Source organism: Caretta caretta, chromosome 20 (genome assembly GCF_965140235.1).
Source record: "Caretta caretta isolate rCarCar2 chromosome 20, rCarCar1.hap1, whole genome shotgun sequence".
NCBI classification, from domain to species: domain Eukaryota; kingdom Metazoa; phylum Chordata; order Testudines; family Cheloniidae; genus Caretta; species Caretta caretta.
In genome coordinates this window covers 20,774,262-20,801,910 of record NC_134225.1, presented here as the reverse complement: position 1 = coordinate 20,801,910, position 27,649 = coordinate 20,774,262, and the positions used below count along the sequence as shown (strand labels likewise).

Here is a 27,649-nt window from a genome sequence, read left to right as displayed (position 1 = left end):
GGAGCCCCCTGCACGTCCACAGGCTGGCTCAGGAGCTATGCCAATGGCTGCTGGGGGGTAGGGGAGGCAGGCACTGCAGAAGAGCAGGCTCACGTGCCCCGTGGCCAAGCAGAAGCTGGGCTCCGTCTCTATCCCCTCTGCCCGACCTGGGGACTGAGGAAAAGCTGAGCCTGTCGCCCCAGGCCAGGTGAAGGCCTAGGCACCGTCGGCAGAGCCAGGGGGGCTGGCGCCGAGGGGCACTGGCCCAGGAGAGTCGCAGCTCTCCTGGGACAGGGAAAAGTTTCCAACCCCTGCGGTTGGGGAGAAAAGCTCGAAAACGGGACCTGAGCGTGACCCACACTGCCTGAGCCTGCAGAGAGCCTGAGCCCATCACCCTGAGGGGGCGGGGCTACGGGGCGGGGGCGGGCTTATGGGTAGGCCTTGAATTGCCTTAGCTGGGCCCTGAGTGTCCTGTGATTGCTTTGCCTGCAGTGTCGCTGTGCCCAGCAGGTGGTCTGTACAGGGCATAGTTCCCCTGCAGCCAGCTGCGGGGCGGAGGCCTGTGTGCCCGGTGCCCTGCGCTGCCCCTCACCCGCTGTCTCTCCTCCCGCAGCTCCCGTGGCCACGGCATCAGGTCCCAACTTCTCCCTGGCAGATCTGGAGAGCCCCAGTTACTACAACATCAACCAGGTGACTCTGGGCCGGCGGTCCATAACGTCACCTCCTTCCACCAGGTACGCGCCATCCTGCCCAGGGGAGACCCCGCCCCTGTGCTGCCCGGCCTGGGGGGCTCTCTCCCCTCTGCTCCATCCGCCCTCGGCCTCTCCCCCCGACAAACTCGCTTTGCACACAGGCTGCCGACCCGCTCTGTCGTCAGACGGGCACCACTCCCAGCCCACCCTGGGGCTGATGCCCCCTAGAGGGAACAGGCCCCATGTCCCACTCCCCACCCGCTGAGCCAGCCCATCCTCGCCCTGCGACTGCATCAGGGCCGGCAACCCTAGAGGGGAAAGTCCCGTGCCCTGTTCCCCCCCCCGCGCCTGTCACCCTGCCCTGGGGCCAATCAGGGCCGGCACCCCTCGAGGGGAAAGGCCCTGAGCCCCACCCCACCCGCCTGTCACCCCACCCAACGTCTCCCCCTCGCTACCCCCCCTAGCTCCACCAAGCGCCCCAAGTCGCTGGATGACAGCGAGATGGAGAGTCCCGTGGACGAGGTCTTCTACCCCGGGACGGGGCGCTCGCCCGCCGCCGGCAGCAGCCAGTCCAGCGGCTGGCCCAACGATGTGGACGCAGGTACGGGGGTGGGGGGCGCAGATCGGGGCAGGGACCTGGTATGTGGCCTCCTGGGGCGGTGCCCAGAGTGAGGGGGTTGGGGCCCCCCCAGATTTCCTGCCCCCCCGTGTCTCCGTGCGGGGCCCTGGGAGGCCATGGGGCATGGCTGCACTCTGGCCTTTGCAGGGAAGAGCTGGGCCGGGCGGCGTGCAGCTGCGCCATGGCAGGATGTGGGGCTGGGGGCTGTGCTGTGGGGAGGCCAGGAGCTGGTTGGTCCAAGTCACAGAAGCATCAGAGTCATTCGGCATCTAGGGGCTGCGGGTTGGGAGAGAGGGGCACCGGGAGAGTGCGGGGTGGCAGGCCTGGGCTAGCAGGGGCTGTGGGTCGGGAGTGAGGGGCACCGGCAGAGTGGGGTGCAGGGCAGACCTGGGGGAGCCGGGGGCCAGAGCATCTTGGCTACTGTAAAGAATTAGCTGGCGAACCCCCAGAGTGTCACCCTGGCACGGCCCTTCATTCGGGGGCAGGGGGCAGTGAGTGGTGAGGCTGTCTGGGAGCTGCTGTCTGTCCATCTCTGTCTGTCCGTCTATCTCTCTCCATTCACCCCACTCTGTCTCTGAACAATTCACTGTTCTGTATGAACAACGAAAACTCCTCTCTAAGGGAGGGAAGTGGGGTCTAGTGGTTAGCTCAGGGGCTGGGAGCCAGGACTCCTGGGTTCTATCCTAGCTCTGGGAGGGAAGTGGGGTCTAGTGGTTAACGCAGGGACTGGGAGCCAGGATGTCCCGGAGTCCCCGGGCGATGCTCTGGATCTGCTCCCTACGAAGCCAGTCAGGACTCTGGTGAGATCTCCTCTATGGGAGCAGCCTGTCTTCAGAGCAAGAAGCTCACACGGCTTCCACCTTCCTGGGTCTGACCTTGGAGCATTCAGCATCCTCTGCTCCTCCATGCGCTTCCCACAACGAGTCTGCCTAGGCGGGGTCCTGGGGAAGCCAGAGGGTCCTGCCCCCCAACTCCGCAGTCAGGCGTGACTCTCAGCCAGCCAGTAAAACAGAAGGTTTATTAGGCAACAGGAACATGGTCTAACACAGAGCTTGTAGGTACAGAGAACAGGACCCCTCAGCCGGGTCCATGTTGGGGGGCAGTGAGCCAGACAACCACAACCGCACTTCACTCCATGTCCCAGCCAGCCCCAAACTGAAACTCTCTCCAGCCCCTCCTCCTCTGGGCTTTGTCCCTTTCCGGGGCCAGGAGGTCACCAGATTCCTTTGTTCTCCAACCCTTTAGCTCTCACCTTGCAGGGGGGAAGGGCCCAGACCATCAGTTGCCAGGAGACAGAGTGTTGGCCATTTATGTACCCTGGCCCTTTGCTCTGCACCAATTACTCCCCCTTATCCCACCACCTAGAGACTTAAGAAATGCCTAGGGGAAACTGAGGCACCCCTACAGTATTCAGAGGAAACATTAAGAACAGTCCCACTTTGTCACACAGGACTCCTGGGTTCTAGCCTAGCTCTGGGAGGGAAGTGGGGTCTAGTGGTTAGCGCAGGGGGCTGGGAGCCGGGACCTGTTGGCTCTTTTCCCAGCTCTGAGACCTTGGTGAGCCTCTTCCCCTGTCTGTGTGAACTGGGCATTGTTATTCTGATTTCCATTCTGTCCATGCTAGAGTCTCTGATCAGCACTGTGTCTGACAGGCGTCATTCTGGGCACTGGGAGCCCCTCCATGATAACCCCCAAGTCCTGCCAGTTCTCCAGGTGCCCCCCACACTGGGAGCTGCAGACACACAGCACGCAGCAGACAGATCAGATGGGGAAACTGAGGCATAGGCATGTAATCCCATCAGGCCAGCGGCCCCTGCTGGGCCTGCAGGTTATTACCCTGGATGCTGCCCACCCAGGAGGTCAGGGTGCTGCTCGCGAGGCATCACCCCCTCCAGCTCACACTCACAAAGGAGAGACGCTTGCCAGCATGGGCACCATGCCAGCCGCAGCATGGGCAAAGGGGGCGGGGTCTGGCACTGTCAATGGGGTGAGTGCTGGGGGTGCTGGGACCAGGCATCATGGGAGGCAGTTTGCGGAGCAGAAGGAGGGTTGAGGGGCCCTGAGAGCAACCCAGTGCGGCACCGGCAGCTGCCCCCAACCTGCAGCTGGCACAGGGCGTAATGGCACCAAACCCAGGAACAAGATTGCACTGGGCCATCACAGAGATGGGGGCTCCCCACACAGCTCCGCCAGTGCCCCTCACTCCCGACCCACAGCCACCGGCTAGCCCAGCCTTGGGCTCCCCCGGCCCAGCTCATAAACCACACTGTGCCCCATGGCCCGTTTGACACAGTGCCCCGGAGGCTGCAGGTAGGGCCTGATAGCAAGAGTGAGAAATCAGGCGGCGGGGGGGTGTAAGAGGCACTGGTACAAGACAAAGCCCCAAATCTCGGGATGTCCCTATAAAACTGGGACCTCTGGACCCTCTAGGTGCAGCCAACGCCGGGGCCTGTGCCCACCCTGGCAGGTGGTCATGGGGATCTCCCTCCCACACCAGCCAGCCGCGTGAGGATGGGGATCGTGCGGCGTGTCCCGTCCGTCCCCCCCACCCCCCCGCCATGTCAGGTTTGTCCCTGACAAATGGCCCGTTCGGCTGCACAGGCAGGGCCTGGCAGCCGTCTGACCGGGACAGGTGTTTGCAGCTGGCAGCTCCTCCGAGATCAGGGGCCAGGCAGCTGGCACGAGAAGGCAGGCTCCCCATGGGGCCGCTCGCGCTCTCCGGGCCCCGGAGGCCCCCTTGGGCGGGACGAGAGGAGCAGGAACCAGCTGAGCCCAAGGCGCAAGAGAAGGGCAGGGAGCTGTGCCCAGGCACACGCCACGGGCTGACATAAGAGCGCCTGCACGTCCACGTCAGCCCTTGGCAGCCCCGGCCTCCGACTCCTCCGGGCGTCCCTGGATGGGGGACAGCTTCAGGGAGAACCTCCCAGCCCACCCCAGCGTCTCCCCCATCCCAGACCCCCCGCTGCCAGCGGCCCTGTGCTCACTGCCGGCTTGGGATGGGCTGGATCCCGCGCCCCCTAGAAGGGAAAGGCCCCAGGTCCCATTTCCATGCCCCAAGCCAGCCAGTCCCCTGCCGGTGAGGCCAGATCAGACCTGCCGCCCCCTAGAGGGGAAGGGCCCCAAGTCCCGTTCCCCGACCACCATTCCCCCCTCAGCCAGGTTGTCCTCTTGTCATTTGCACTCAGCACAGTGGGATGCAGCCACCTCTGGGTTGGGGTGCGGGGGCTGTTTGTGCGGGGATCCCTCACCCCAGGCTGAGATGCAGCCACCTCTGGGGTGGGCACGAGGGCCTATGACGCTGTGGCACGCAGTGGGGTGTTGGGGAGGACATGGCCTGTGTCTTCTGCCTACTCCTCCCCCCACCCAGCCCCAGTGCTCCTGGCCCTGGTGGGGTGTCTTCCTCTGTCTTGGGGCTGGGGGTGTCGGGGACCTCCTGATCCTCCCCCCAGCCCCACTGTGGTCAGAGAGACCCCGGGTCAAAGCCCTGGGCCCTGTCTGCTCAGGCCTCCTGCCAGCAGCACCCCACTACCTGGAGGTTTGCGGGGGGCCATTTGGGGGACCCCTTCAGTGCTGAGCCCTGAGATTGGTGGGAGCTGCCATGCTCAGCTCCTCTGCAAATCCGGCCTCAGGGGTCTGGCGCGTGGACCCCCTCCAAATGGAGACACCCCAAAGCCTGGAGAGGTGGGACATGCCGATCTGGCGAGGGAAGATGGGTGGCAGCGGGGGTGGGAGGGGGATTTGGGCGCCAGGACTGGCCCGGGCCTGGGGGATCCAAGCAGCGACACCTGGTCAGTGTCATTACTCGCCGGGCTTGGGGCTCTCTGTAAATCTCCAGCTGCTGGAGTCACGTGAATGCGGGAAATTGCGGCTGAAAGACATGAACATCAGAGTCCGGTCTGGCAGGCAGAGGCCTGAGGCTCAGATCCCAGGAGGCAAATCAGAGCGACGTGGATCCAGGCTTCCAAACAACGCACGGGTCTTTGTAGCCAAGGGGGGCCCTGAAAGCCGATGGCTGGATTGCCGTGGCCTGGCTGTGGCGTGGGGACGCCCAGGGCTAGGGAGACACTGGAGTTAGCCTGCAAAATCCAGGCCCCCGGTGGGGCCTTACGGGCAGGGATATGCAGGGCAGCCAAGGGCAGGGCAGCAGGGGGCAGGGCAGGGATGCCAGGGCAGCAGGGGGCAGGGCAGCGGCTGGGGGCACAGGTCAAGCAGGGGTGACTCAAGCAGATACTAATCCATCTTTCCGCCTGTTAAACCTGCCCTCTCTCGCTGATTCCTTGCCAGGACCGGCTTCCCTAAAGAAGTCAGGGAAGCTGGATTTCTGCAGCGCCCTCTCCACCCACACCACCTCCCCAAGAATGGCTTTCAGCCACCACCCGCTGCCGGTCCTTGCAGGAGTCAGACCAGGTGAGAACCAAAGCCGCTATCCTGGGGGTGGGAGGGCGGGGACCCTGTCCCTCCAAGCCATGGTGGTTCTGGCAGCCGGTCTCTCTCGCTTTTCCTCTCTCTGTCTCTGTCTTTCCTCTGTCGAGGCAGCTAAAGGGTTGAAGATGCTGGGGAAAGGGCAGATTTTATGCTGCATTAAGCAATCATCGCCTGAGTAGGGTTTATTAGAGTGACTCCAGAGTGACTCCAGAATAGCTGGGATCTTGGTGGAGTTAATCCAGAGTGATTCCAGAATAGCCAGGATTTAGACAGATCTGGATTAGCTGGGATTTTGGTGCAGTGACTCTGGCGTTGCTGGGCTCGGGAGCTGGCCTGCTGCATGTAACCGGGGGGTCCCTTTCTCTCCTGGAGCTGTGGTTACTGGTCCCAAAGCACCCGCAGGCTGGGAACCCTGGGTCCCACTATTGGACTGTCCCATGCTAGCACCATACGGGGCAGGGAGCTGCCAGCAAATGGGGGATGTGAGCCCTGGCCCCAGCAGCCCATTCCCCACGGGACAGGTCTCCTACCACCCTCCTTGGGGGAACCGGTCCACCACCTGGCACTTCTCAGGGTTAGGAAATGCTTCCTTTGGATTGGGAGTGAGGGGCACCGGCAGGGCTGGGGGGAGCCCAGGGCTGGGCTAGCAGGGGGCTGCGGGTCAGGAGTGAGGGGCGCCGGCAGAGCTGTGGCAGGTGTGGTTCACTCAAACCGTTTCCGGCGGCCCAGCCCTTCCTGTGGGTTTGCTCGGGGCTTCCTCAGCCTGTGCCGGTGGGACGTCTGCGCAGCTCCTGGGGGGCTCACGCAGGTGCCGGGGTCATTGGGCCTCTCTGGGGGCAGTGGGGGTGTGACTGGGGTGGGGGGCCATGAAGGGGCAGGGCGTGTTGGGGTGTGTGTGTGACCGATGGGGGGGGTATGAAGGGGCAGTGGGTGATGGGGGGGGTGACCGGGGTGGGGAGGCCCTGAAGGGGCAGGGAGTGATTGGGGGGGTGGGGATGTGACTGGTGGGGGGGTATGAAGGGGCAGTGGTGTGACTGGGGGGCAGTGGTGGCAGGAGGGTGACTTGAGGGATTGGAGGTGACGGCGGTGGTGGGGGGTGACTGGAGGGGTCAGAGGGGGTAGTGCTGTCTGGGGGGCGTTTCACTCGAAGGGCCAACTATGACTTGGCCTCTAGGACTTGGCCCCCCCACGCACCCGGCTGATGGTCCCCCAAAGGAGGAAGCTGCAGCCCTGCCCCCCAGTGCCGCACCCCCTGCCAGTTCCCCGAGCCCTATAGCGGCAACTGTGCCCAGATAGCACCTGCGGGCTGGTCTGTTGCCCGGGTGGGGCCCACTGGCTGGTTCGTCAGGGCCAGTGCCCGGGTGGGGCCCACTGGCTGGTCCGGCACCCGAGTGGCACCTGCTGGCTGGTCCCTTGGGGCTGGTGTCCGGGTGGCACCCGCTGGCTGGTCCGGCGGGGCACCCAGGGCCCCAGCTCTCGGGGAGTGTCTCGGAGAGGAGCCGCGGAATGACGCCCCTGGCCCTGCCTTCTGGTGGGACGGTAAAAGGGGAGAGAGACCAGGATGTGGGGCTCAGCCCCATAATGGCCCTGCCGCCAGGCGTGTGGTCCTTGAAGCTCGGAGGGCCCAGTGAGTGGGCGAGGGGGGGTAGGGAGTGAGAGGACAGGGCCTGAACGGCTCAGGGGGCAGGGAGGGGGCCCACAGCAGCTGTTAGCAGCAGATCCCTGACCTCCCTGCCCCACTTTCTCTCTCCCCGTCCCAGGAAGCCCCCGGGCAACAGCCTCGGCCCTGCACTTCCCGTCGACCTCCATCATCCAGCAGTCCAGCCCCTACTTCACCCACCCGACCATCCGCTACCACCACCACCACGGCCAGGACTCGCTCAAGGAGTTCGTGCAGTTCGTCTGCTCCGATGGGTCGGGCCAGGGCACCGGGCAGGTGAGCGCCGCCAGCCACGCCCCTCCGGATGCCGCCCCCTGGGGGGCGCTGGCCAGCGAACAAGGCCCCCCCACGGCTCTCCTCTTCTCTCCTCTCTCTCTGTCTCTCTCTCTGTCTCTGGGGGGCACGGGACAGGCAGTGTGATCCCGGTCGGGGGGCTGAGTGTAGCACAGGGGCCTGACGCGCCCTCCAAGGGGCCAGGGGACTGGGACGCGCTAGCCTGCAGTATGTAGAAGGTTCTGGAAACCAAAGGCGTAGTGGGGTTCCGGCAGCCTAGAACCGGCGTCACTCTGGAACGTGAGGAGTTCTAGAAGACAACATGCTGGGGGGGCGGGGCCTCTCAGGGCAGGTTCTGGGGGCGGGGCCTCTCAGGGCAGGTTCGGGGGCGGGGCCTCTCAGCATTGTGGAGTTCTAGGAAGTGGGGCCTCAGCATCGCAGTGTCCTAAGGGGCATGGCTCCTCAGATCAGGTCCTAGGGGCGGGGCCTCAGAGCAGGTCCGAGGGGCGGGGCCTCAGAGGAGGTGATGGGGATGTGGTCTCTCATAGCAGGTCCTGGGGGTGGGGCCCCTCAGAGCAGGTCCTGGGGCCGGGGCCTCAGCAGCGCGGCGTCCGTCACGGGCGACTTTCTCCACCCAAAGCCAGACTGCTCGAGTGATACGTTGCCGTGGAGACTGCGCCTCAGGCCAGCTCCTGCGGGATGGGGGAGCTGTGCTGGGCTCGGCCCCAGGGGTCCCCCAGGAGCACGGGACGGGGGCACTCAGTGATCCGTGCCGAGGACACAATTAGCTCCGCCCTCCGAGGGTGGCTGGTGCCACTCGGGGTGCCTCCGTGACGCCCAGTCTCGGCCCACGAACTCCTGCCACCGGAGACCATCTGCAGCCATTGCCCGGGCACTGGCCGCGGGGGGCTCTGAAGCCCCGGAGCGTCGTGCCTAGAGGAAACGTCCTGCCACTGATCGCCACTATGGACAGTCGGCTCACGCCACGGCCTGCTCACAGCCCCAGCCCCGCGCCGGGGCGGCACCGGGGTTGGGAGGGCCGCTCCCATCAAAGTGGCTGATGTTAAATATCTGGAGCCCAGCACAGAGACAGCCGTGCGTCACGTCCCCGGGAAGAAACCAGGGCAGGACGCCAGGCGGAGAGGACACGTCTGCAGCACCCTGCTCCTTGGCTCTCTCCTGCTGGTCCTGCTCAGAGCCAGCCTTCGCAGATCACGCTCCTCTCCCTGCCTCCCCCTCCGTCCCTCTCCCGGGCGTGCCCGGCACCGTCCCCTGGCCTCCACCGCAGACCTGTCCTTTCCAGCCTGGAGCCCCCGAAGACAGAGGGATGGGACGGCCGGTTCACACCAGGTGGCACTTCCCCAGGTTCTGCATGGAGAGGAGACGCCATTGCCCACGGCCGGCGAGCAAACAACCAGGCACAGCGACAGCCCGGCCGTGGCTCCAGCCCACGGAGATCTGGTGGGGGGCAGCAGGTCGAGGGCGCCAAGGGGGCAGCGGGCAGGGCCTAGCCAGGGCGTGGGGGGACGGGCCAGCGACGGACGGACAGACACACACTTCCCACCCTTCGCTTTTTTAAAAACAAGTCCATTTTTTTTGGTAAAAAACGGATTCTTTGGAGGAAAAGCACCCCAATAAAACACCGGAACAAAGCAAGCCCCAGCGCCCCGTCCCGGCGCCGCCGGCCGGTACTGCATCTTTACCGTTGCCTTGTCTCGGCTCGCCGTTCACGCATCCTTGTATTTATGTTGTTCGCAGCCTAACGCTAGCGGCCAGGGCAAAGTCACGGGCTCATTTTTGCTGCCGCCGCCCCCACCTGTGGCCAGACCTGTGCCCCTTCCAATGCCTGACACAAAATCCACCAGCACTAACCCAGAGGGCGGAGCGCCGACACCTACATCACCCTGTAAGTGGACGCCCAACAGCGACAACACAACCCCCCAGGCAAACCCACCCCCAGCCTGGTCCTCACACACGGAGCCACCAGCCAGGCCGCCGGGCAGAGGGGGGCAGGGGAAGGGGGGAGAAGGGACAGCTGAAGGGGAGGGTAAAGTTTAGATACATGGGGGTAAGGATGTGTCTGGGGATGGGGATGGATGGATGGATGGATGGATGGATGGGGATTTGTGTATGGAGATGGATGGATGGATGGGGGTATGTGGTAGAGGGATGGGAAGGTGGGTAAATAAGGGGTAGGAGGGGTAGCTGGAGGGCAGGCAGGGGGTAAACAGGGGGTAGGTAGGGGGTAGCCAGAGGGCAGGCAGAGGGTAGGTAGGGGGTAGGCATTGGGTAGCCAGAGAGTAGGAAAGGGGTACATAGAGGGTAGGTAGGGGGTAGCTGGAGGGCGGGTAGGGGATAGTTAGGGGTTTGGTGGGGGTAGCCGGAGGATGGGCGGGGAGTAGGTAGGGGGTAGCTGGAGGGCAGGCAGAGGGTACATAGGGGGTACATAGGAGGTAGGTAGGGGTGTGGTAGGGGGTAGCCGGAGGGCAGGCAGGGAGAGGTAGGGGGTAGCGGAGGGCGGGTAGGGGTTTGGTAGGGGGTAGCTGGAGGGCGGGCAGGGGGTAGTTAGGGGTTTGGTAGGGGGTAGCCAGAGATCAGGCAGGGGGCATATAGGAGCAGGTAGGGGGTAGCCGGAAGGCAGGCGGGGGGCACACAGGGGGTAGGTAGGGGTAGCCGGCTGCCAGCGGGCCCGAGTGGGGCAGGGCTTCATGCCATCATCGAGTGTTGTGCGTTCTCGTTTGCCAGCCCTCACCCGCCGCCATCCATCCCACCCGCGCTAAGATGCAGTAGCCGCCGGCTTGGCCGCCTTTGGGGTTCTTTGTTTTGTTCTGTTCTATTATTATTTTGTCGGTTGCCGTGGCAACTCTCGGGGGCGGGGCTAAACAAAAGGCAAGAAAAATACCCATTAAAATACACCCCCCAGGACTGGCAGTGCCCAGGAGTTTGTGTGGGGAGAAAGGGGAATGGGGCACCAGGGGTCAGGGGTCAGTGGGTGTCGACCATATCCCCTCCCAGTTCAGCTCCGTAGCAGGCTCTCTTCGCCAGGACTCCTGGGTCCAATCCCCCACCTGGGGAGGAAGGGGCTGGAGTCTAGTGGTTAGAGCAGGAGTGGGGCCTAGGAGCCAGGACTCCTGGGTCCTCTTGGAGGAGAGTGGGGTCTAGTGGCTAGAGCAGGGGGTGGGGCTGGGAGCCAGGACTCCTGGGTTCTGTTCCCAGGGCTCCGTGGGCTCTCCTGGGCAGCACTAAGTGTGTGTATGGGGGGGGGCAACACTAGGTGTGTGTACTGGGGGGCATCTCTTCCATTTTCCTTTGTCTTTCTTTCTTTCCTTCTTTCTTTCTTTTTTGAACTCTTTCCATCTGTCCCCATGACATCCCCTCCCGTTTGCATTCTCCATTCAGTCCAGCCGGGGGGGTCGTGGGGGGTGGGCGGGGGGTCTCTGGTGCGTGCCCGCTGCGGCTGCGCCCACTCCTGCCAGGCGGGCGGGCGGAGGACAGGTAAGGAAGAATCCACAGCTTTTTGGGGGTTCGGGGAGGGATTTGTGCTGCCCCAGATGCTGCCCCTTGCTGGCCAGGATCTGTCCCGCTCCTCTTTGGGAGGAGGGAAGGTGCCTCTGTCCCCCCTACCCTGCCGCTGGCAGCCCAGCTGGGGAGTGGGAGCCTCCAGAGGCTGATGGGGCCGGCAAGGGGCTGCTGGCGGCCCGGCCGCCCATCGTGTCTGGGCAGCTTTGCCTGCACATCAGCGGCCATAGGGCTGCAGGGGGGAAGTGGCTGGCAATGGGGGGCAAGTGACCCCAGCTGGCTGCAGTTTCCGGCAGCCAGGGATGCAGCACCAGGTCCCAGCTGCGGTCTCTGCGCTGTGCCCAGGAACGGCCGGCGTGGCGGGTACGTGGGGCCCGGCCTGGCGGGTAGGTGGGGCCCGGCCTGGCGGATAGGTGGGGCCCGGCCTGGCGGATAGGTGGGGCCCAGCCTGGCGGGTACGTGGGGCCCGGCCTGGAGGCCCTGGGGGATGTGCCATGCTGTGATTTCCCCCTGCCCCCAGCTGCTGCCCCTGCCAGCATCCCCAGGTTCCAGCCCCCCTGTGCCCAGTGACGCCCCCGCAGCCCCGAATGCCAGAGGCCTGAGCTCAGTTATTTCTGGCAGGGACGCAAGGCCCAGGGGAGGGCACCGATCGCCGCCCATGGGGCAGGGCCCTGCCAGCCCCATACACGGGCATCTGCTGGGCCCGGAGCGCCCCGGGGGAGGGCGACTGAGGCCTGGGGCAGCTGCTCTGCATGTGGCCCTGCCCCCACGGCGGGAAGCTAAACTGGGACACAGCACGGGGGGCAAACTAACTCCATCCTCCCCCCACGCCCCCGAGAGGGCAATGGTTCGTCCTCCCTCAACACACACAGCTCTGCCGGTGTCCCTAACTCCCGACCTGCAGCCCCTGCTAGGCCACCCCCCCACCCCCCCAAGTGCTGTCGGTGCACCTCAGTCCCGACCCACAGCCCTGATATTGACCCATCTCCTGAGGGATCATGAAGGTCACTTGCTCTTGGGGGGAGCTTGAGGTGGGTGGAGAATTATTTTGGGGGTGTTGGAACTGGAGCAGCCCCCTTCAAACACCCCCCAGTTCCCCCACTTCTCTATGGATCCCTCTGCCCAATGCTCTGTATGGGGCAAGGGGGCAGATCTCAGCCCTGCCAGGGGTGTGGCTGCCCCACATCATGCTCTCCATGTTCACTGCCCCCATCCCAGTGATGGCCACAGCCCCCAATGCCCTCCCCCAAGCCCCCTAACACCCTCCCCCCCAGCTCCCTAACACCTTCCCCTGCTCCTAATGCCCTCTCCCTTCCCCCCGACCTCAATGCTTTCACCCGCAGCCCCCAACACCCTCCCCCCACCCCTAACACCTTCCCCTTGCTCGTAATGCCCTGCCCCTTCCCCCCGACCCCAATGCCCTCCCTGCCAGCCCCCAACACCCTACCCCACCCCTAACACCCTCCCCCCAGCTCCCTAACACCTTCCCCTGCTCCTAATGCCCTCTTCTTTTCCCCCGACCCCAATGCCCTCCCCCGCAGCCCCCAACACCCTCCCCCCACCCCTATCACCTTCCCCTTGCTCCTAATGCCCTGCCCCTTCCCCCAGACCCCAATGCCCTCTCTGCCAGCCCCCTAATACCCTCCCCAACCCCTAAAGCCCTCCCCCTCCCTCAGACCTCAATGCCCTCCCCCCAACACCCTCCCCCTGCCCCTAACGCCCTCCCCTCCCTCCAGACTCCAGTGTCCTCCCCCCTCCAGCCCCTGCCTCCTAACGGTCTCTCCTGCAGTCCCCAATACTCTCCACCGAGCCCCCTCTCACCCTCCCTCCAGCCCCCTCTCGCCCTTCCCCCAGCCCCCTCATGCCCTCTGCCTCTCTCCCCTCCAGCATTCGCAGCGCCAGGCTCCTCCGCTGCCAACCGGTTTGTCGGCATCGGACCCCGGGACGGCAACTTTCTAAACATCCCCCAGCAGTCTCAGGTAGGAGAGGGCAACTCTGGGGGGGGGGGGGGGGAAGGGGGTTCCCAACCGGGGGCTCCTGTCTGCAGGGCGGGGGGCATTGGCCGTGCCCACATCGCCATGGCAGCCACCCCAAAACCTGGAGTGGTCAGAGCAGGGGGCTGGGAGCCAGGGCCCCTGGGTTCTACTCACTGTGCCACATGGCTGCAGGTGACCCTTTCCCCATGGAGGGCTCTGGCCCACTGTGGAGTCCCTGAGGCCGTCCTGCCCCCACCGGCCTCTGGCGTGAGCCCTGGAATAAGTGAACTGGACAATTAGCCTGTAAATCCCTGGCTGAGCAGGTGGCCTCAGCCCACGGAGGGGCCCAGCCTCTCTTGGCAAGGCGGGGCTGGGGGGCTCTGGCCTCAAGGGGCTGGGGAAGGGCCTGTGTGTTTTGGGGTCACTTCTGGGTGCTTGTAAAACTGATGGGGTGACTAGAGGCAGATGTTGTGAAATCTGGTGGCTGGCAGGGTCCCCTGCCCCCTCCTATTCTCTTGGTCCTGGTTAAGGCAAGTTGTGGGGTTGGTTAGCAGAATTGCTCTGTGGGGGGGTTATTGAGGGAGCACAGGGGGGTTGGGGGAGCAGGGGGCTGTGTGCCTCCTCCCTGTAATAGGAGGGTGCTGATACCCTGGGCAGGCCCCAGGGACCCCCTGCCGCTCCCTGCATCCCTGGGGCCTGAATTGCTCCAGGAGTGGGGCAGGCGGGGGAAGGGGTGCAATGGACTCCTATGGGTGAGCCCCCCACACCCCAAAAGCTGATTCCTCCCACATTCCTAGGAGTTTCAGAATTGACCCCCCACACCCCCACCAGCGACTGTCCCATCCCACCAGGGCAGGAATCCTGGGGCTGCCCCCAACTCCAAAGGGGGGCTGTGGAGCTGTGTGTTAGCACCCCCAGGGGAAAAATGACATGGGGGGGGGAGACAGGGATACAGCCCCTCCCCTCCACTCTCCTCCCCCCTCCAGTGCCCCCCCCCCCGCCCCCACCGCCAGTCTGCCCTGACTGAGGTTTGGCTGCAGGATCTGGCTCTTTTCCATTCTTCACAAACTTCGTTGAACTTGGGGGGACCAGGGGCTCCGCCCCCATCCCATAACCAGAGTCACGTCTGACCCGTCTGGTTTCCCTGAGCAACCAGACATGATGTCACACCCTGGTGAACTTGGACTTGGGGGCTGGCGAAGGGAAACAAAGGGCTGGGCCAGAGAGGAGGGGGCGGGACGGGGGCGGGGCTCGGCCGGCCTCACGGGCCCTCACCAGCTCCCCGGCCCGGTCCCTGCGTGGGGGGCTGTAGCCCTCACTCCTCGGTCCCTCCGGCCCCCTCCCTTTCCCTCCCTGCCTCTGTGATTTTCTCCTTCCTTCTCTCCCGGGCAGGGGACGCGTGGAGATTTCACGGCCCCTGACTCCGTCGCATGGGGGGGGTCTCTTAGCTGAGTGCCCCCGGCCTGAGCCACAGGCTGTCCCTGAACTGGGGAGTCCCTGCTCCGCTGGGGCGGGCGGGGGGGGGCGTTCTTCCCAGAGTAACTGGTGACTCCACAGCTGGTGGAGGGAGGACAAAACAGGCCGGGATGGCGGGTGGGGGAGGGATTTCCACTCCAGCGTCGGTGGGGTGGGGCAGGGGAAGCTGGCCCTGCTGTTGGGGGCACCCCGGGTGGGGTGTGTGATCCTGGGGGGCAGATCCGCGCGGTCGCCGCGTCCAGGCTGTGGGGGGTACGCTTGGGAGCCGGGCCTCGCCCAACCAGGGGCCGTGGGAGTAGCCACGGGGTCCCACCAGGAGGAGGCATCACCTGGCATGTGGATCTCCCCGTTCAGCTTTGAGCGTCCCCACATGGCTCCCACGAGACTCAGGGCTGGCAGCCCCCATAAGGACCCAGCCCTCCTCTGTGGGGTCAGGGCGGGGCATGGGGGGCAGTCCCACAGGGACTCGGCCCCCCTCACTCCGTGGCCCAGCCCGTGGCATGGGGAAGGAGGGGGCAGCCCTAGATTTATCCCTCTCCTCTGATTGGCCCATGGTGCTGTGGACTGAGTGGCCCATTCCTGAGCAGCTACCTTAGGATTGGCTTAGGGGAGGCACATGTCTCAGGCTCTTACCAATCACAGAGTGGGTGGCCTAAAGATGCTCCTCCCTTGGTTGTGGAGACTGGGCTCTGATGGGGTTATTGGCCCGGTGCCTCCTGATTGGCTGGGAAGGTCAGACATCATTGCGCCTCTTGGCCAATCAGACTTTAGCTTGAGGGTGAACTGTGCCTGCTTGGCTGAGGGTTTGGCTAGTGAGTGATGGGCAGGACTCCTGGGTTCTACCCCGGCTCTGGGAGGGGAGTGGGCTGTAGTGCAGGGGTGGGTAAACTACGGCCCAGGGGCCACGTCTGACCCGTCAGACCTTTTAATCCGGCCCTGGAGCTCCCGTCGGGGAGCGGGGTCAGGCGCTTTCCCTGCTCTGTGCGTGCTGTGGCTCCGCGTGGCTCCCAAAAGCAGAGGCATGTCTCCACTCCAGCTCCTACGCGTAGGGGCAGCCAGGGGTCTCCACACACTGTCCCCTCCCCAAGCACCAGTTCCACAGCTCCTATTGGCCAGGAACTGCGGCCAATGGGAGCTGCAGGGGCGGTGCCTGTGGACCGGGCAGCGTGCAGAGCCGCCTGGCTGCACCTCCACGTAGGAGCTGGAGATGGGACATGCCACTGCTTCCGGGAGCTGCCTGAGGTAAGCGCCACCCGGAGCCTGCACCCCGGACCTCTTCCCGCACCCCATCCCTCTGTCCCAGCCCTGATCCCCCTCCCACTCACAGTCCCAGCCCGGAGCACCCTCCTGCACCCCAAACCCCTCATCCTCAGCCCCACCCCAGAGCCTGCACCCCCAGCCGGAGCCCTCAAAGACCCCCACACCCCAACTTCCTGCCCGAGCCTGGAGCTCCCTGCCCCACACCCCAGCCCCCTGCCTCAACCCGGCGCCTCTCCCATACTCCGAACTCCTCTGCTCCACCCCCAGCCCACAACCCCCTCCTGCACCCCAACCCCCAATTTCGTGAGCATTCATGGCCCGCCATACAATTTCTGTGCCCAGATGTGGCCCTCAGGCTAAGAAGTTTGTCCACCCCTGGTGTAGTGGCTAGAGCAGGGCAGGACTGGGGATCAGGACTCCTGGGCTCTCTCCCAGCTTGGGGAGGGGAATGGGGTGTAGTGGTTGGAGCAGGGCAGGACTGGGGATCAGGACTCCTGGGCTCTCTCCCGGCTCGGGGAGGGGAGTGGGTTGTAGTGGTTGGAGCAGGGCAGGACTGGGGATCAGGACTCCTGGACTCTCTCCCAGCTCGGGGAGGGGAGTGGGATATAGTGGTTAGAGCAGGGCAGGACTGGGGATCAGGACTCCTAGACTCTCTCCCGGCTCGGGGAGGGGAGTGGGATATAATGGTTAGAGCAGGGCAAGACTGGGGATCAGGACTCCTGGGCTCTCTCCCGGCTCGGGGAGGGGAGTGGGGTGTAGTGGTTGGAGCAGGGCAGGACTGGGCATCAGGACTCCTGGGCTGTCTCCCGGCTCTGCCCTGGAGATGCAGCGTGGCTTTGTCACTGGGTGCTCTGAGGAGCTGCGATGGCTGGTCCAGGTGTGTTTTGAGGTCCCAGGGTAGGTCCCCTGGAGAGTAACCGAGGCCCCAATGGGCCCCCCCCGGGCAGCAGCTCCCCTGTCCTTGGGGCCCCTGAGCTGCTTTTCCTTCTGCCCAACACCGGGCACCTGCCTCCGCTCCAGCCGGGGCCTGGGAGCCGCGTGCCCAGGAGCCGCTGGGCCCCAGCAGAGGGGAAGAGAGAGACGAGAAGGGGAAAGAGGAGACCGGCCCGGCAGTGAGACCCCCAGCCCAGAGCAGGGAATCCCTGGGCAGCGCTGATGGCTGGTCGGAGAGCGCCTCCTGGTGGAACATCCCCCCACCTGCAGGCTCCAGCTACATGCAGCCAGTTCATGCCGTTCCCCTCTCTTCCCACCAAGGTTTTCTCAAGTCTCTCTGTGGCGCGGCCTTTTCCCCCACTCCCCGGGATACCGCCTCTGCTCTGACACCCCTAACCTCTCCGCTGGTGGGAACTGGGTTTGCCAAGTGCGCAAGGTGGGGATCTGGAGCCAGGACACCCCCACACCCCTCCCCCCTGTCCCACAGGGCTGTTTGCAATTGCCTCTGTCGGTTTCTTGGAACAGTGCAGCTGGTGCGCAAACGGGGCAGGGCGTGGGAAGCTCTACAGCAAGTCACCCCAAAACTGGCTCTGCGGGGGGAGGGGAGGGTGTGGCTGGGTTTCGTGATATTTCGTGGCACTCAGGATCGGGACCCCGACTCTGTAGTCGGTGGGGGGGATATGCTAAAAGTGATTATTCGACGTGATGTCCAGCGCACGAAGCAGCCGGCCTGAGCCAAAAAACAATGGCCCAGATTTGTAAATTCCCCTCGACTCCAAGTGCCCAAATCCCTTGGGGGAAATGAGATTGGGGCTCCTGAAGCCATTAGGTGACGCCGGGCACAGCAAGGCTTAAATGCCTTTTGAACCCTGTGCCTAAGCATGCGAGGGGGTGGGTTTGCGGCAGGCAGGAAGGGTCGAGCCGCTGTGAATTTTCCAAGGCTGATCCCTTTGGCGGGGGCGGGGGGGTTCGAACAAACCTCGTGGGACTCAGTGACTCCAAGGGGCGATGCCCGGTTACACCTGCTGGGGGTCTGGCCCTGTTGAGGCCAGTGGAGTGACACCCACTGAGCCCAGCTGGGGAGCCTGGTCCATCCCGGCCCTGTTTTAGTGGTGCTGTTGGGGGCGGCTCCTGGCTGGGGGGGTCTCGCAGCCTGTGGGGTCTGTCCCACGAGGACAGGCTGACTCTGGGGAGAGCCACGCTAAACAGAATGGACTTGCCCTGCACAGGGGCTACTGGCCTCCCCTCCAGATAGGGCCTGAGGGAGCCTGGGGCTGGGCTAGCAGGTGTTGCGGGTCAGGAGCGAGGGGCACCGGCAGAGCTGGGGGGAGCCCAGAGCTGGGGTAGCAGGGGCTGCGGATCGGGACTGACAGGCATAAATATTTCACCATCTAAATTAAAAGAGGTAAAACTGCTCGATATGTGTGTTTGTAGCTAGAGAAATTTACTTATTCAGATTTAAAATAATAAAGATTCCCATCCACAGGGCTAGTTCGGTAGAGGGGTGTGTGGGGAAGGCTGGATGAGGGAATGGATGGAGAGAGGGGAGCGTATGGAGATGAATTGAGGGATGAGGGGTGTGGATGGATGGAGAGATGCAGATGGAGGGACGGATGGATGCGGGGTGAGGATGGAGGGATGAGGGGGTGGGGATGGTTGGACAGATGGGGGTGGGGATAGATGGCTGGGAGTTGTGGGGTGTGGATGTATGGTTGGACAGATTGTGGGGTGGGGATGGGGGGTGGGGATTGAGGGATGGATGGGGGTGGCAATGGAGGGATGGATGGGGGGGTGGGGATGGATGGAGGGATAGGGGTAGGGGTAGATGGCTGGGGGTTAAGAGGTGTGGATGTATGGTTGGACAGATTGGGGGGTGGGGATGGGGGGTGGGGATGGAGGGATGGATGGGGGGTGGGGATGGATGGAGGGATGGGGTGGGGGTAGATGGCTGGGGGTTGAGTGGTGTGGATGGATGGTTGGACAGATTGTGGGGTGGGGATGGGGGGTGGGGATTGAGGGATGGATGCGGGGGTGGGGATGGAGGGATGGAGTGAACTCGTCCTGTGGTCGATGCTATTTAAAATAACCCGTCCACATCTGGGCTGTTTCTCTTCCAGTCTTGGTTCCTCTGATGGGATCTTCAAGAAAGAGACGAGAAATCTCTCCCTAAAGCCCCCCCATGGAAGCGTCCGTCCTTCGCCCTGGATCTTCACTGAGCTGCTCCTGTCGAGACCAGGGGGGGTGCCCAGCTCACACTACCGATGAGAAAAGTCCAATCCCCTCCTCCCAGCCCCGATCCAGAGCCAACTGGAATCGACGTGGACGAGGTTGGTCCTCTCCGATGCGGAATCCCCGCGCCACCCTTGGGAAGTAACGTCACAAACAGCAAAGCCCAGCGGCCCTGCAGCGATCGCCACAGGTCGGCTGCTCCGGAACAGCGCCTCTCCCCTGTTCTGGGGCAGCCCCGGACGCGCCCGGTTTGAAATCTCCCGAAAACCACCCAGAGTGCTTATGTTTGCCAGGAGAGAGGGGGAAGTGCTGGGATCTTCCAGAGCTGCAAGTGACTTAGGATGGCAGGTCGGGGCAATGTCCAACAGCCCAGGGCACGGTCTGACCTCACAGGGCATCCAGACTGCAGCCATGCCGTGTGATTGCACCTCGCATAGGCCGACCCGAGCTAGCAATCAGGTGCCGGGAAGCCGCAGCAGCGTGGGTGAGCCCCGGGTAATTACCCAGCCGCGGCATCCTGCTCTGGCACCCGCAATAGCTCGGCTGAAGCCGGGTGTGTCTGCATGAGGTGCAGCCCCGCCGGGACCTCCCTGCCGGCACTGGTTCGGCTCCTGGGGTGAACAGAGCACAAACGGAACTGACTGGCCTGTCCCACAAACATATATAAGAGTTCAAAATTTTTTCCTGTCTCAAATTGGGCTGAAAAATGGAAATCTCAAAAATATTCGCCAGCCGGAAACCTGACGAGTTTTTTGTTGGGCGTCAGTTGAAATATTTTGTTTTTTCCATTTGGGCCTTTTTTTGTGGGGTTTTAACTGTATTTTTTTCGGTCAAATAAGCTTAAAGTCTGGTCGAACCAGAAAACTAGATGTTTGTTCCCGATCAGGAGACGCAGCCGACCTGCCCGTTCTGGGAACGGTTCCATTTTGGCAAAGCTGCGATTTCCAAGGAAAAAATGATTTGTCAGAGACTCCCGGCCAGCGCTGGGCGATGGGAAATCGGTGCCTTTTTCACGTCAGTGATCTTAACCGGCCCTGTCACTGTTTCACTTGCCTCGTCTGCATGAGAAAGCAACACTGGCTTAACTTCACCTGCTTTAAAGCCACAACTCAAGGGGTGAATTTAAACCGGTTTAAAGGGCCTACTGTGAACCGGGCCGATAGAAGTGGTTTGACATTGATGTAAGTGTTTCCACACAGGTTCCATCAAACCGGTTTAACTAAAGTCAGGCCAGTTTTGCAGGGAACAAACTTTGCGCATCCAAGTCACGTTGGCGCTCTGGAAATCATCCCTCTGTGCCCAGCAATGAGCCACCTTCCCGGTTCAATTCGGTACGCTCGGGCCGGGGATAGGCTGCTGACCAAGGAGCCCCAAGGGTGGGTCCCGTCCGTCTTCATCCTGGGGCAGCCAGATTCTCCAGGGTGCCTGGGAAGATCCAGCCCTGGCAGGGTGTTTGCTGGGAGCCTTGAAGAAACGCAGCCAGGAAGGCTACAAAACTTCCAAGCTTCCTCGTGGCTGCCCTGCCCCTACCTCGGCTGGCTCCGGCTGGCCCTCGGGCTGCGTCCACAGCGCTCCCCCCGCCGCAGGGCAGCTCGGGACCTTAGCCCAGCACAGCCTGCAGGGACCGGCTCTCGGAGCTGAGCGGTGCCGCTGAGGATGCTGGGAGTTTACCCAGGATGCTCGGTGGCCGAGGGACTGAGGTTGGCTCCCAGCACATAAGCTTCTTTCCCCCCAAACATAAGCACCGGAGATTGTCCCCCCTCGTTCCCGCCGTACGGGGCGTCGTGAGGAAGGCTAAGCAGAGATGCTCCCGGCTTGCCCGGCTGCAGGGGCAGAGGGGGCCGCACGCGCTCCCTTCCCAGCCCCCCCGTCAGCCTCTCGCTCGAGAGCCCCCCCAGGCTGATGAAATGGGATTCTGCCTGGGGGGGAACAGTTAGATTATGTTAGAGAAGAGGGCATCTAGTCTCCTTCCCAGCTCTCCCAGTGGCTCCCAGCATGGCCCCGCCTTTCCCCCCCACAATGGGGCTCTCTCCAGCCCTGCAAGTGCAGCGTTGGGGGGGGTCCCTTTGCTAACACCCCCCCCCCCCCAAGGAAATCAGCTTCACCTGAGGATGCCCACCAGTGCTGCCAATCCCCGGGCGTGGCTGCCCCCCTCCCTTTCCGAATGCCCCCCCCGGCGAAAGTGCTGGGGGTGCCGCGGCAGCTGGCTTGGGCCGGGGCGGGGGCATCTGTGAGGTTTGACTAGGTCGCGTCTAAGCTAGCTCAGCTGATGGCTATTTTCTTTCCCCGTCTCCCCACCGCGATCTGTTCTCGCTTCCTTCCTTCGGATTTGCTGCTTGGTGGTTGGTTTTTTTGTTTTAAATAGTTGGATCCTTTCTCTTTTCTCCTCCTTCCTTTCTTCCTTCGTCGTAGCTTGGTGGTTATTTTAGGGTTTGGGGCTTTCTGTACATACAGGCGATCAAACGAACTAGGGCCAGAGTAACAAACGCGCCACGCCCCAGCCAGCACTCACTCGAGACGCGCACTCAGAGCCGTCGGGAAAGCTCTGGCCGGAGTCCGTAGGTCTCACGCCAGAGAGATGCGGGTACGTTTTGGTGCGGCTTTGCTGCAGGGCCATGGGAAAGGTTCGGTTTTCCTGCTGGTCCAGAGCACACAGAGTCCTTGCAGTCACCCAGCCCGCCACACGCACTGTCTGTTTCGCTTCTGAAAATCCATTTGAAAACTCTCTCTCTCCATCTCGTACCCACCTTTGAATCATCGACATGGTCGTCTTTATCTTTATATTTTTTAGAGACACAGGGACCCACCTCTCCACCCCGTTATAGGGCCCAGGGCCTGCGATGCTGAAATGCAGCCACCTCTGGGGTGGTGCAGGCCGGCTGTTGGTAACAGCAGCGCTGTAGGGTAGTTTTAGGACCGGAAGTGGGGATGGGGGAATCCTGTAGCTGGATGAAACCCCCAGGAAGGGGGTGGGAGTTAGGGAGGTCAGATTGGGGTCACCTGAGCTGGAGTTTGGCCCGGATGCCTGGGTTCAGATCTTGAGTCTTGCAACAACAAAAAAGCCCTAGCAGTAGTAAAAGTCCCAGCAGAGTCCCTCGGGGATTGGGGGCTACAGGGCTGTACATGCCCCCTCCCCGCCCCCCACTTGGGCCCTGTCCTGGGACCCCCTGTCTCCCTCCCGAGAGAAAATCACAGATCCCATCTCTTGTGCCTTGGGAAATGAGGGAGCCCTTGTGGGCCCAACTAATCAGGGGCTGGCGCCTCCTCCCGCAGCACAAATGCTCCCCCCAGCAGAAGGGTTTTTTCAGGGGGGAGGGCTGGGAATCTGCACTCTGGAAAATGCCGAGTTTCCGGTTCTGTTGGAGAAGCAGGGTCCACGTGGGAAACCAGACAGCTTCAGGCTGAGGCCTCCTGCACAATTCCCTGCCTGCCCCGGCCCCAGCTCTGGGGGCATCAGTGGGGTGCAGGGCCCCACCCCCTCCATCTCGTTCCCCAGCAAAGCCCCTCAGCCCATGGAGGGGCTAAAACCCCACCGGGTCCCCCCTGCCCCCGGCGCGCAGCTGCAGGACAGTTGGGCAGCGCCGGTTTGTCTGGGGGCGACTCCGTCTGCTAGATGAGGAGTGACAGGCCCTATGAGCGCTCGAGCTCCAAGGACGGACACAGCCCACCGGGACTAGCTGGTGCCCGGGGCGAACGCTGCAGTGCTCTGAAGGCCGAGTGCCCCCCCAGGGCGTGTGCACAGAGCAGGCCCTGCCGTGCTCTGCAAGCTGTGCCCCCCCCGACCCCCCCCAGTGAGTGCACGTCACTGGCTTGGACACAAGCTCCCTGGGGCCTGCCTGTCGTAGCCCGATCTCCACTGCCCTGGTGCTAATCTGGAGTCACTCCAGATGGGTCATTCTGGATTTACACCTGGGCAGCTGAGAGCAGAATCCAGTCCCTGGCCCCAGTCCATAGCCCTTGTTCTCAAGCAGAGCCCAAGCGCTGGGCTTGGACAGGCTGACTCCAGCCGAAGCCCCGGGGGGCCTAAGCCAGGGGCCAAACCATTAGCGGGCGTAAAGCCTGTGGGGTCAGTGGAGCCAGTTGAGTGACACCCATAGACACCACTGGGACCTGACCCACTTTTTCTTTGCACACTGGGCCCCCTCCTGCATTTCAGCGCCACCCGATGCTGTCGCCCCAGCACCTAAGGGCGGCCTTACGCTTTCCCTTTGAGCCAAGAACTGCTCTGGGATGGGTCAGGAAGCTCGCTGGGAAACCCCACAGGAACCCTCCCTGGCCTTCCCGGAGAGACACTGAACGTTCCCTTAAGTGCCACACTTAAAACCACTCCGGTGTGTTACCGTACCGCTGCCCGGCTCCCGGGGGGCTCTGCTGGGGGAGCAGTAATTCCTAGCACTGGGTATTTTTTGCAAATATTAATCAAAGTTACCGCAAGCTATGTCCCCGGTAGCCGCTCAGAGCAGCCCTGTGGCATTCGGCAACGTTCTCCCAGGTGGGCCAGACAAAGGCAGGGTCCGGCTTGTTCTCAGAGGCCAAACGTTTGTCGGGAACAAGAATTCAGGGTGTCTCAGCTCCAGCCTTGGAACCGTTCAGCTGCCTCCAGCCACACGTGTCCGTAAGATCAGGGCTTTTGAGTCCGGGCCCACCACCCTTTTCGCATTTAAAAACCCTGGCGGTTCGTATCCGTCTGTTTCCAGCCAAGGCCCCGATTCAGTGCTGCACTAAAGCACATGCTTCACGCTCATGGAGTGCGTCTACCCTGCAGAAACACCCCGTAGGAGCCAGGCTGGAGCCCGGCTGTCTGCCCTGCTGTTCCTAGCTTGGTGGCATGAGCCCGAGGGGGATGAGCCAGGCTCCGAGACTAGCTGCTGTGGGGGGTTTTCCCAGTATAGCCGTAGTCCCATCTCGGCACCGGCATCTCTGACAGAGGAACTAACCAGGGGGTTAGCGGGACCCTTTCAGGAGCCAGAGGTGAGCAAGGCTGGCTGCAGCAAAGTGAGACTCACTCGAGAATGTGTTTAAAAAATGGAAAAAAAAAAAACTTTTAAAAAAAGCTACAAATATATATATAGGGGGCTAAAACTGAACAAATGTTGTTTTCTTTGAGCCAGTGCAATGACTTGCATAGTTTTAATATCTTTGTATGTTAAAGATTGTTAAGCAGAAGAAAAAAAATCTATTTTTCTTGAGATGTCCTGTTCCCGGGGACTCTAAATACACAGGGGAGAGAAAACCCAACCTTTGTAAGTATGGGAAATTCTTCTTCTTCTTCTTCTTCTTCTTCTTCCTGTTTATTTTTTCATTCATTTATTAATTTTTATTTTTATTTTTGCCTTTTTCTCGTTTCTCTTTTTTGGGGGGGGGTGGGGGGAGGCTGAAGGGAAGGTTTTTTCAAGCAAAACAGAAAAGACATATCTATCTCGGTTCCAAAACCGCGGAGAGAAAAAATGTAAAAAAAACCCCTAAAGTGAAGACACAAGGACGGCGAGAAAAGAAAAATGATGAAAAAAACTCATAAAAAAGAGAAAATTAACAAAAAAAATGATATATAAAACCACAAATCCTGGTGCTTTTTACAATATAAAGGACATTAAAAACCCTCTATTATACATAGTTTATGAACCAATTAATTGTTATCATAAAGCACATTTTAGGAAACATACATTATCCTTTCTTTATGTTTAACTGAAAGGGGCAGGACGGACTGCGGTTATCAGAGGCACCCGGCTTTTGCTGATCTTACTGGGGGGGGCAAGCGAGAGAAGTGGGGGGGGGCCTGCCTTGGCCAAGGGGTCCCCCCCCAGCTGGGTGTCACACACACACACACACCCCCGCCAGGTGTCACACCTCCCATGTTGATGGGTTGAACCCCTTTGTGCTGATTCCCCCTCCCCTCCGCCTTGGTCCCTGGAGAAACTTTAGTTGGAATCAGGCCCGGCTCCCCCTTGCCCCCCCCTCTGCCCCCCACCCCCCAGGGAGGATTTTTCTTTGGAGCCAAAAGCCAACTTTGATCTCACCAGCATTTTGTCTTGGAGCCTTTTTCAGAAAGTTGGTTGCGTTCCCCCCTTTTTCTGTTCTCCAGGGCGGGGTGGAGGGGACCCCCTCCCTTTTCCCCTGATGGACGGGGGGGGGGAGACACCTGGGATTGGAGCGGGGCCCCATTCCCATCTCCCCCAGTGACAGAGAAGTGCCACTGGAGGAAGGACCCTTTGGTTCAGGAAGGGCCAAGCCCTGCCCACGCCTTACCCGCCCGCACTGCCTGGCAGCCGACGTGCCTTCACCCCCTTGCTGGCCCGGACGGACGGGGGGGGGCTGAGCTGCTCAGCCGACCCCCCAGCCGTGCCCCCCAGTGCCACACGGCCACGCAAAGCAATAAAGACCCCAGTTTCCACCAACAAAGACAAAAGATGCTAATTGCCTGTGGGGGTGCGACACAAGGGGGTCCAAACTGGATCCTGTGCCCCCACCATGGAATCGTGGGGCCCAATCTGGATCCTGCCCGAAATCCCAGGGCCCAATCTGGATCCTGCCCCACCCAAAATGCCAGGGCCCAATCTGGATCCCATGCCCCCCAAATTGCGGGTCCTGTCCCCTCTCACCCTAAGAGCTGGGAGGGCCCAATCCAGATCCTGGCCCCCTCCCCGCACCCCAAAACTGCCAGGGAAAGAAGCCGAGGTGGACATTTTCCAAAGTGGCTTCTGATCTTTGGTTTGGTCTCCATCTTCTCCCCCTCCCCATCCCCCACTCTCCCCCTTTGGAAACCAGGCTCAACCTGGGCCCCTGGATGGGGGCAACACCTGCCCCCCTCCCCCGCAAAAAAATCAGAGCGCCCCACTCCGAAACAGGCCGCTGAGTGCATGCTCCCCCTTTGCTAGGCCGGGGTCAGCCCTTTCCACCCCCCCCCCCTCCATGCTACTCCCAAGGGGTTCACCCACCGCAGCCCCCACCCCCACTGCCTCTCGCTCTAGGGCCCCCCCCCCCCGTTAGGCTGCATCGCAATGAGCCAGCTGCTCCCGCCCGTCCGTCTCTGCCCCTTCCAACAAGTTTCTTCGTAGGGTAAGAAACGCAGTATATCTGAGTACAGTACAGTATATATATATAGTACTAATGGCCTTGAGTGTGCTTCTGTCTCGCGCCCTCCGTGCCCCCCCCCCCCCGCCGTCCCCCCCCCCAGCTCGCGCGAACGCGCCTTCCTTCCTTCCGCCGCCTTTGCGAATAAAGCGTAGTTCTTCGTCTGGTTGCGTCCCTGCGCCGGTCCCCGCCAGTCTTAGCAGGCGCAGGTTAGCCAGCCGCGCCGATCACGTCAGCATCGCTTCCCCCACGGGAAAAAAAAAAAAAAAAAAAAATCGACAAAAACAAAAGACAAAAAAAAGGATAAATAATAAAATGCAAAAACCCTGTTATACCCGGCAACCGGCTCAGGTCGTGCTTCCTTTCGCGGTTCCCCTCCCGCCGCGTGCTCCCCCGGCCGGGGGGGGGGGCAAGGGGCGGGGGGGGGCTGGCAGGGGCGTTCGGTTGGGAGGAGCTGTGCGGACACGGCGCGTAGACCCCCCCCGCCCTGTCTCGTGTGGCGCCACCTCCCGGCAGCAAAGGGCAGCTCCGGGCCCGGCGCTGGCTGGGTTTGGCAAAGGGCCTCGGAGACCTCGGGCTCCGGGGGTCCCATGTTCGTGTCCTGCCCGCTGGCTCACTGCCCCCCAAGCAGACAAGGCCGGGGGGGGGGGGGAACAATGTGTGGGGGGGGGGGGGTGCTGAGAGCCACTGAACCAAACTGGAAACCCTGCCTGTGCTGGGCACCGCGGCAGCCCCCCCCCCCAGCCCCAGTCCCAGCCCCCCCCCCCCCCCCAGCCCCAGCATCGCTGGCCAAGGCGAACCCCAGGCCCTGGAGGCTGCGGGCGGAGCCCTCGCCTGCTTATGTGCGTGTGGTGCGCAGCGTGATGGGGCTCCCTGGAGGCCGGTCCTGCCTCTGCACTAGCCAGCCGGGGGCCCGCCCCGGCCCTGTGTGGTGCCTCAGTTTCCCCGCTGGCCCTTCAGTGAGTTAGCTTGTGAGCTCGTTGGGGCAGGGCCCGGCCCAGCGGGGGCCCTGGTCTCAGCAGGGGTCACTAGCCGCTGTCATCGCACGAATGCCCCAGACACCCGCGTGCAGCCCCCTGGGGCTGGATTTCCGCGTGGGGACAAGCGCTGGTGGGGTCAGAGCTGAGCTGGCGCCCGGGGTGAAATCTGGCGCCGCTGACACACGCGGCAAAGCCGCCTCCGGCATCGCGGGGGGCCAGGCGTGGGCCCACCCCACACACGGCAGCCTTGGCCGGGGGGGCTGGAGCAACCTGCCCTGCTGCCCCCCCCCCCCCACACTGCTCCCGCAGCGTTTAGCCCCTGATGTTCAGAGGTCGCCAGCCACCTGCAGCCGCCCCGTTAGGGAAAGTGCCTTAAAAACCCCTCAGGAGAAACAAACCTGGGCGATCGACCCCTTTAGTCCAGCCCCCCCGCCCCCCCACCGCAGCCCACGTCTCGGGCTCTGACTCTCCCTGCCAACGGGGGCACTGCTGAGACCCCCCACACGCCCCCACGGCCTGGGGGCAACCCAGGTGCCCCAGAGGGAGGGGCTGCTGAG

The 27,649-nt window shown here is 62.6% G+C and overlaps 1 protein-coding gene across 10 annotated transcripts in view; it reads left to right on the top strand.

The window, feature by feature from the left end:
- NFIX (nuclear factor I X) overlaps positions 1-26,454 on the top strand; it is a 152,094-nt gene extending 125,640 nt beyond the window's left edge. For 7 of the 10 annotated variants that reach the window (XM_048831829.2, XM_048831830.2, XM_048831836.2 and 4 more), the window contains 7 exons: positions 593-713; positions 1,136-1,272; positions 5,575-5,697; positions 7,476-7,651; positions 9,407-9,554; positions 13,055-13,146; positions 18,930-26,454. In XM_048831829.2, the coding sequence (XP_048687786.1) occupies positions 593-713; positions 1,136-1,272; positions 5,575-5,697; positions 7,476-7,651; positions 9,407-9,554; positions 13,055-13,146; positions 18,930-18,944 (812 nt within the window). In that variant the 3' untranslated portion in view covers positions 18,945-26,454. The remainder of the gene's footprint in view (positions 1-592; positions 714-1,135; positions 1,273-5,574; positions 5,698-7,475; positions 7,652-9,406; positions 9,555-13,054; positions 13,147-18,929) is intronic. The other 3 variants (XM_075121458.1, XM_075121459.1, XM_075121460.1) reach the window with 3 other exon arrangements.
- The last annotated feature ends 1,195 nt before the right edge of the window (positions 26,455-27,649 follow it).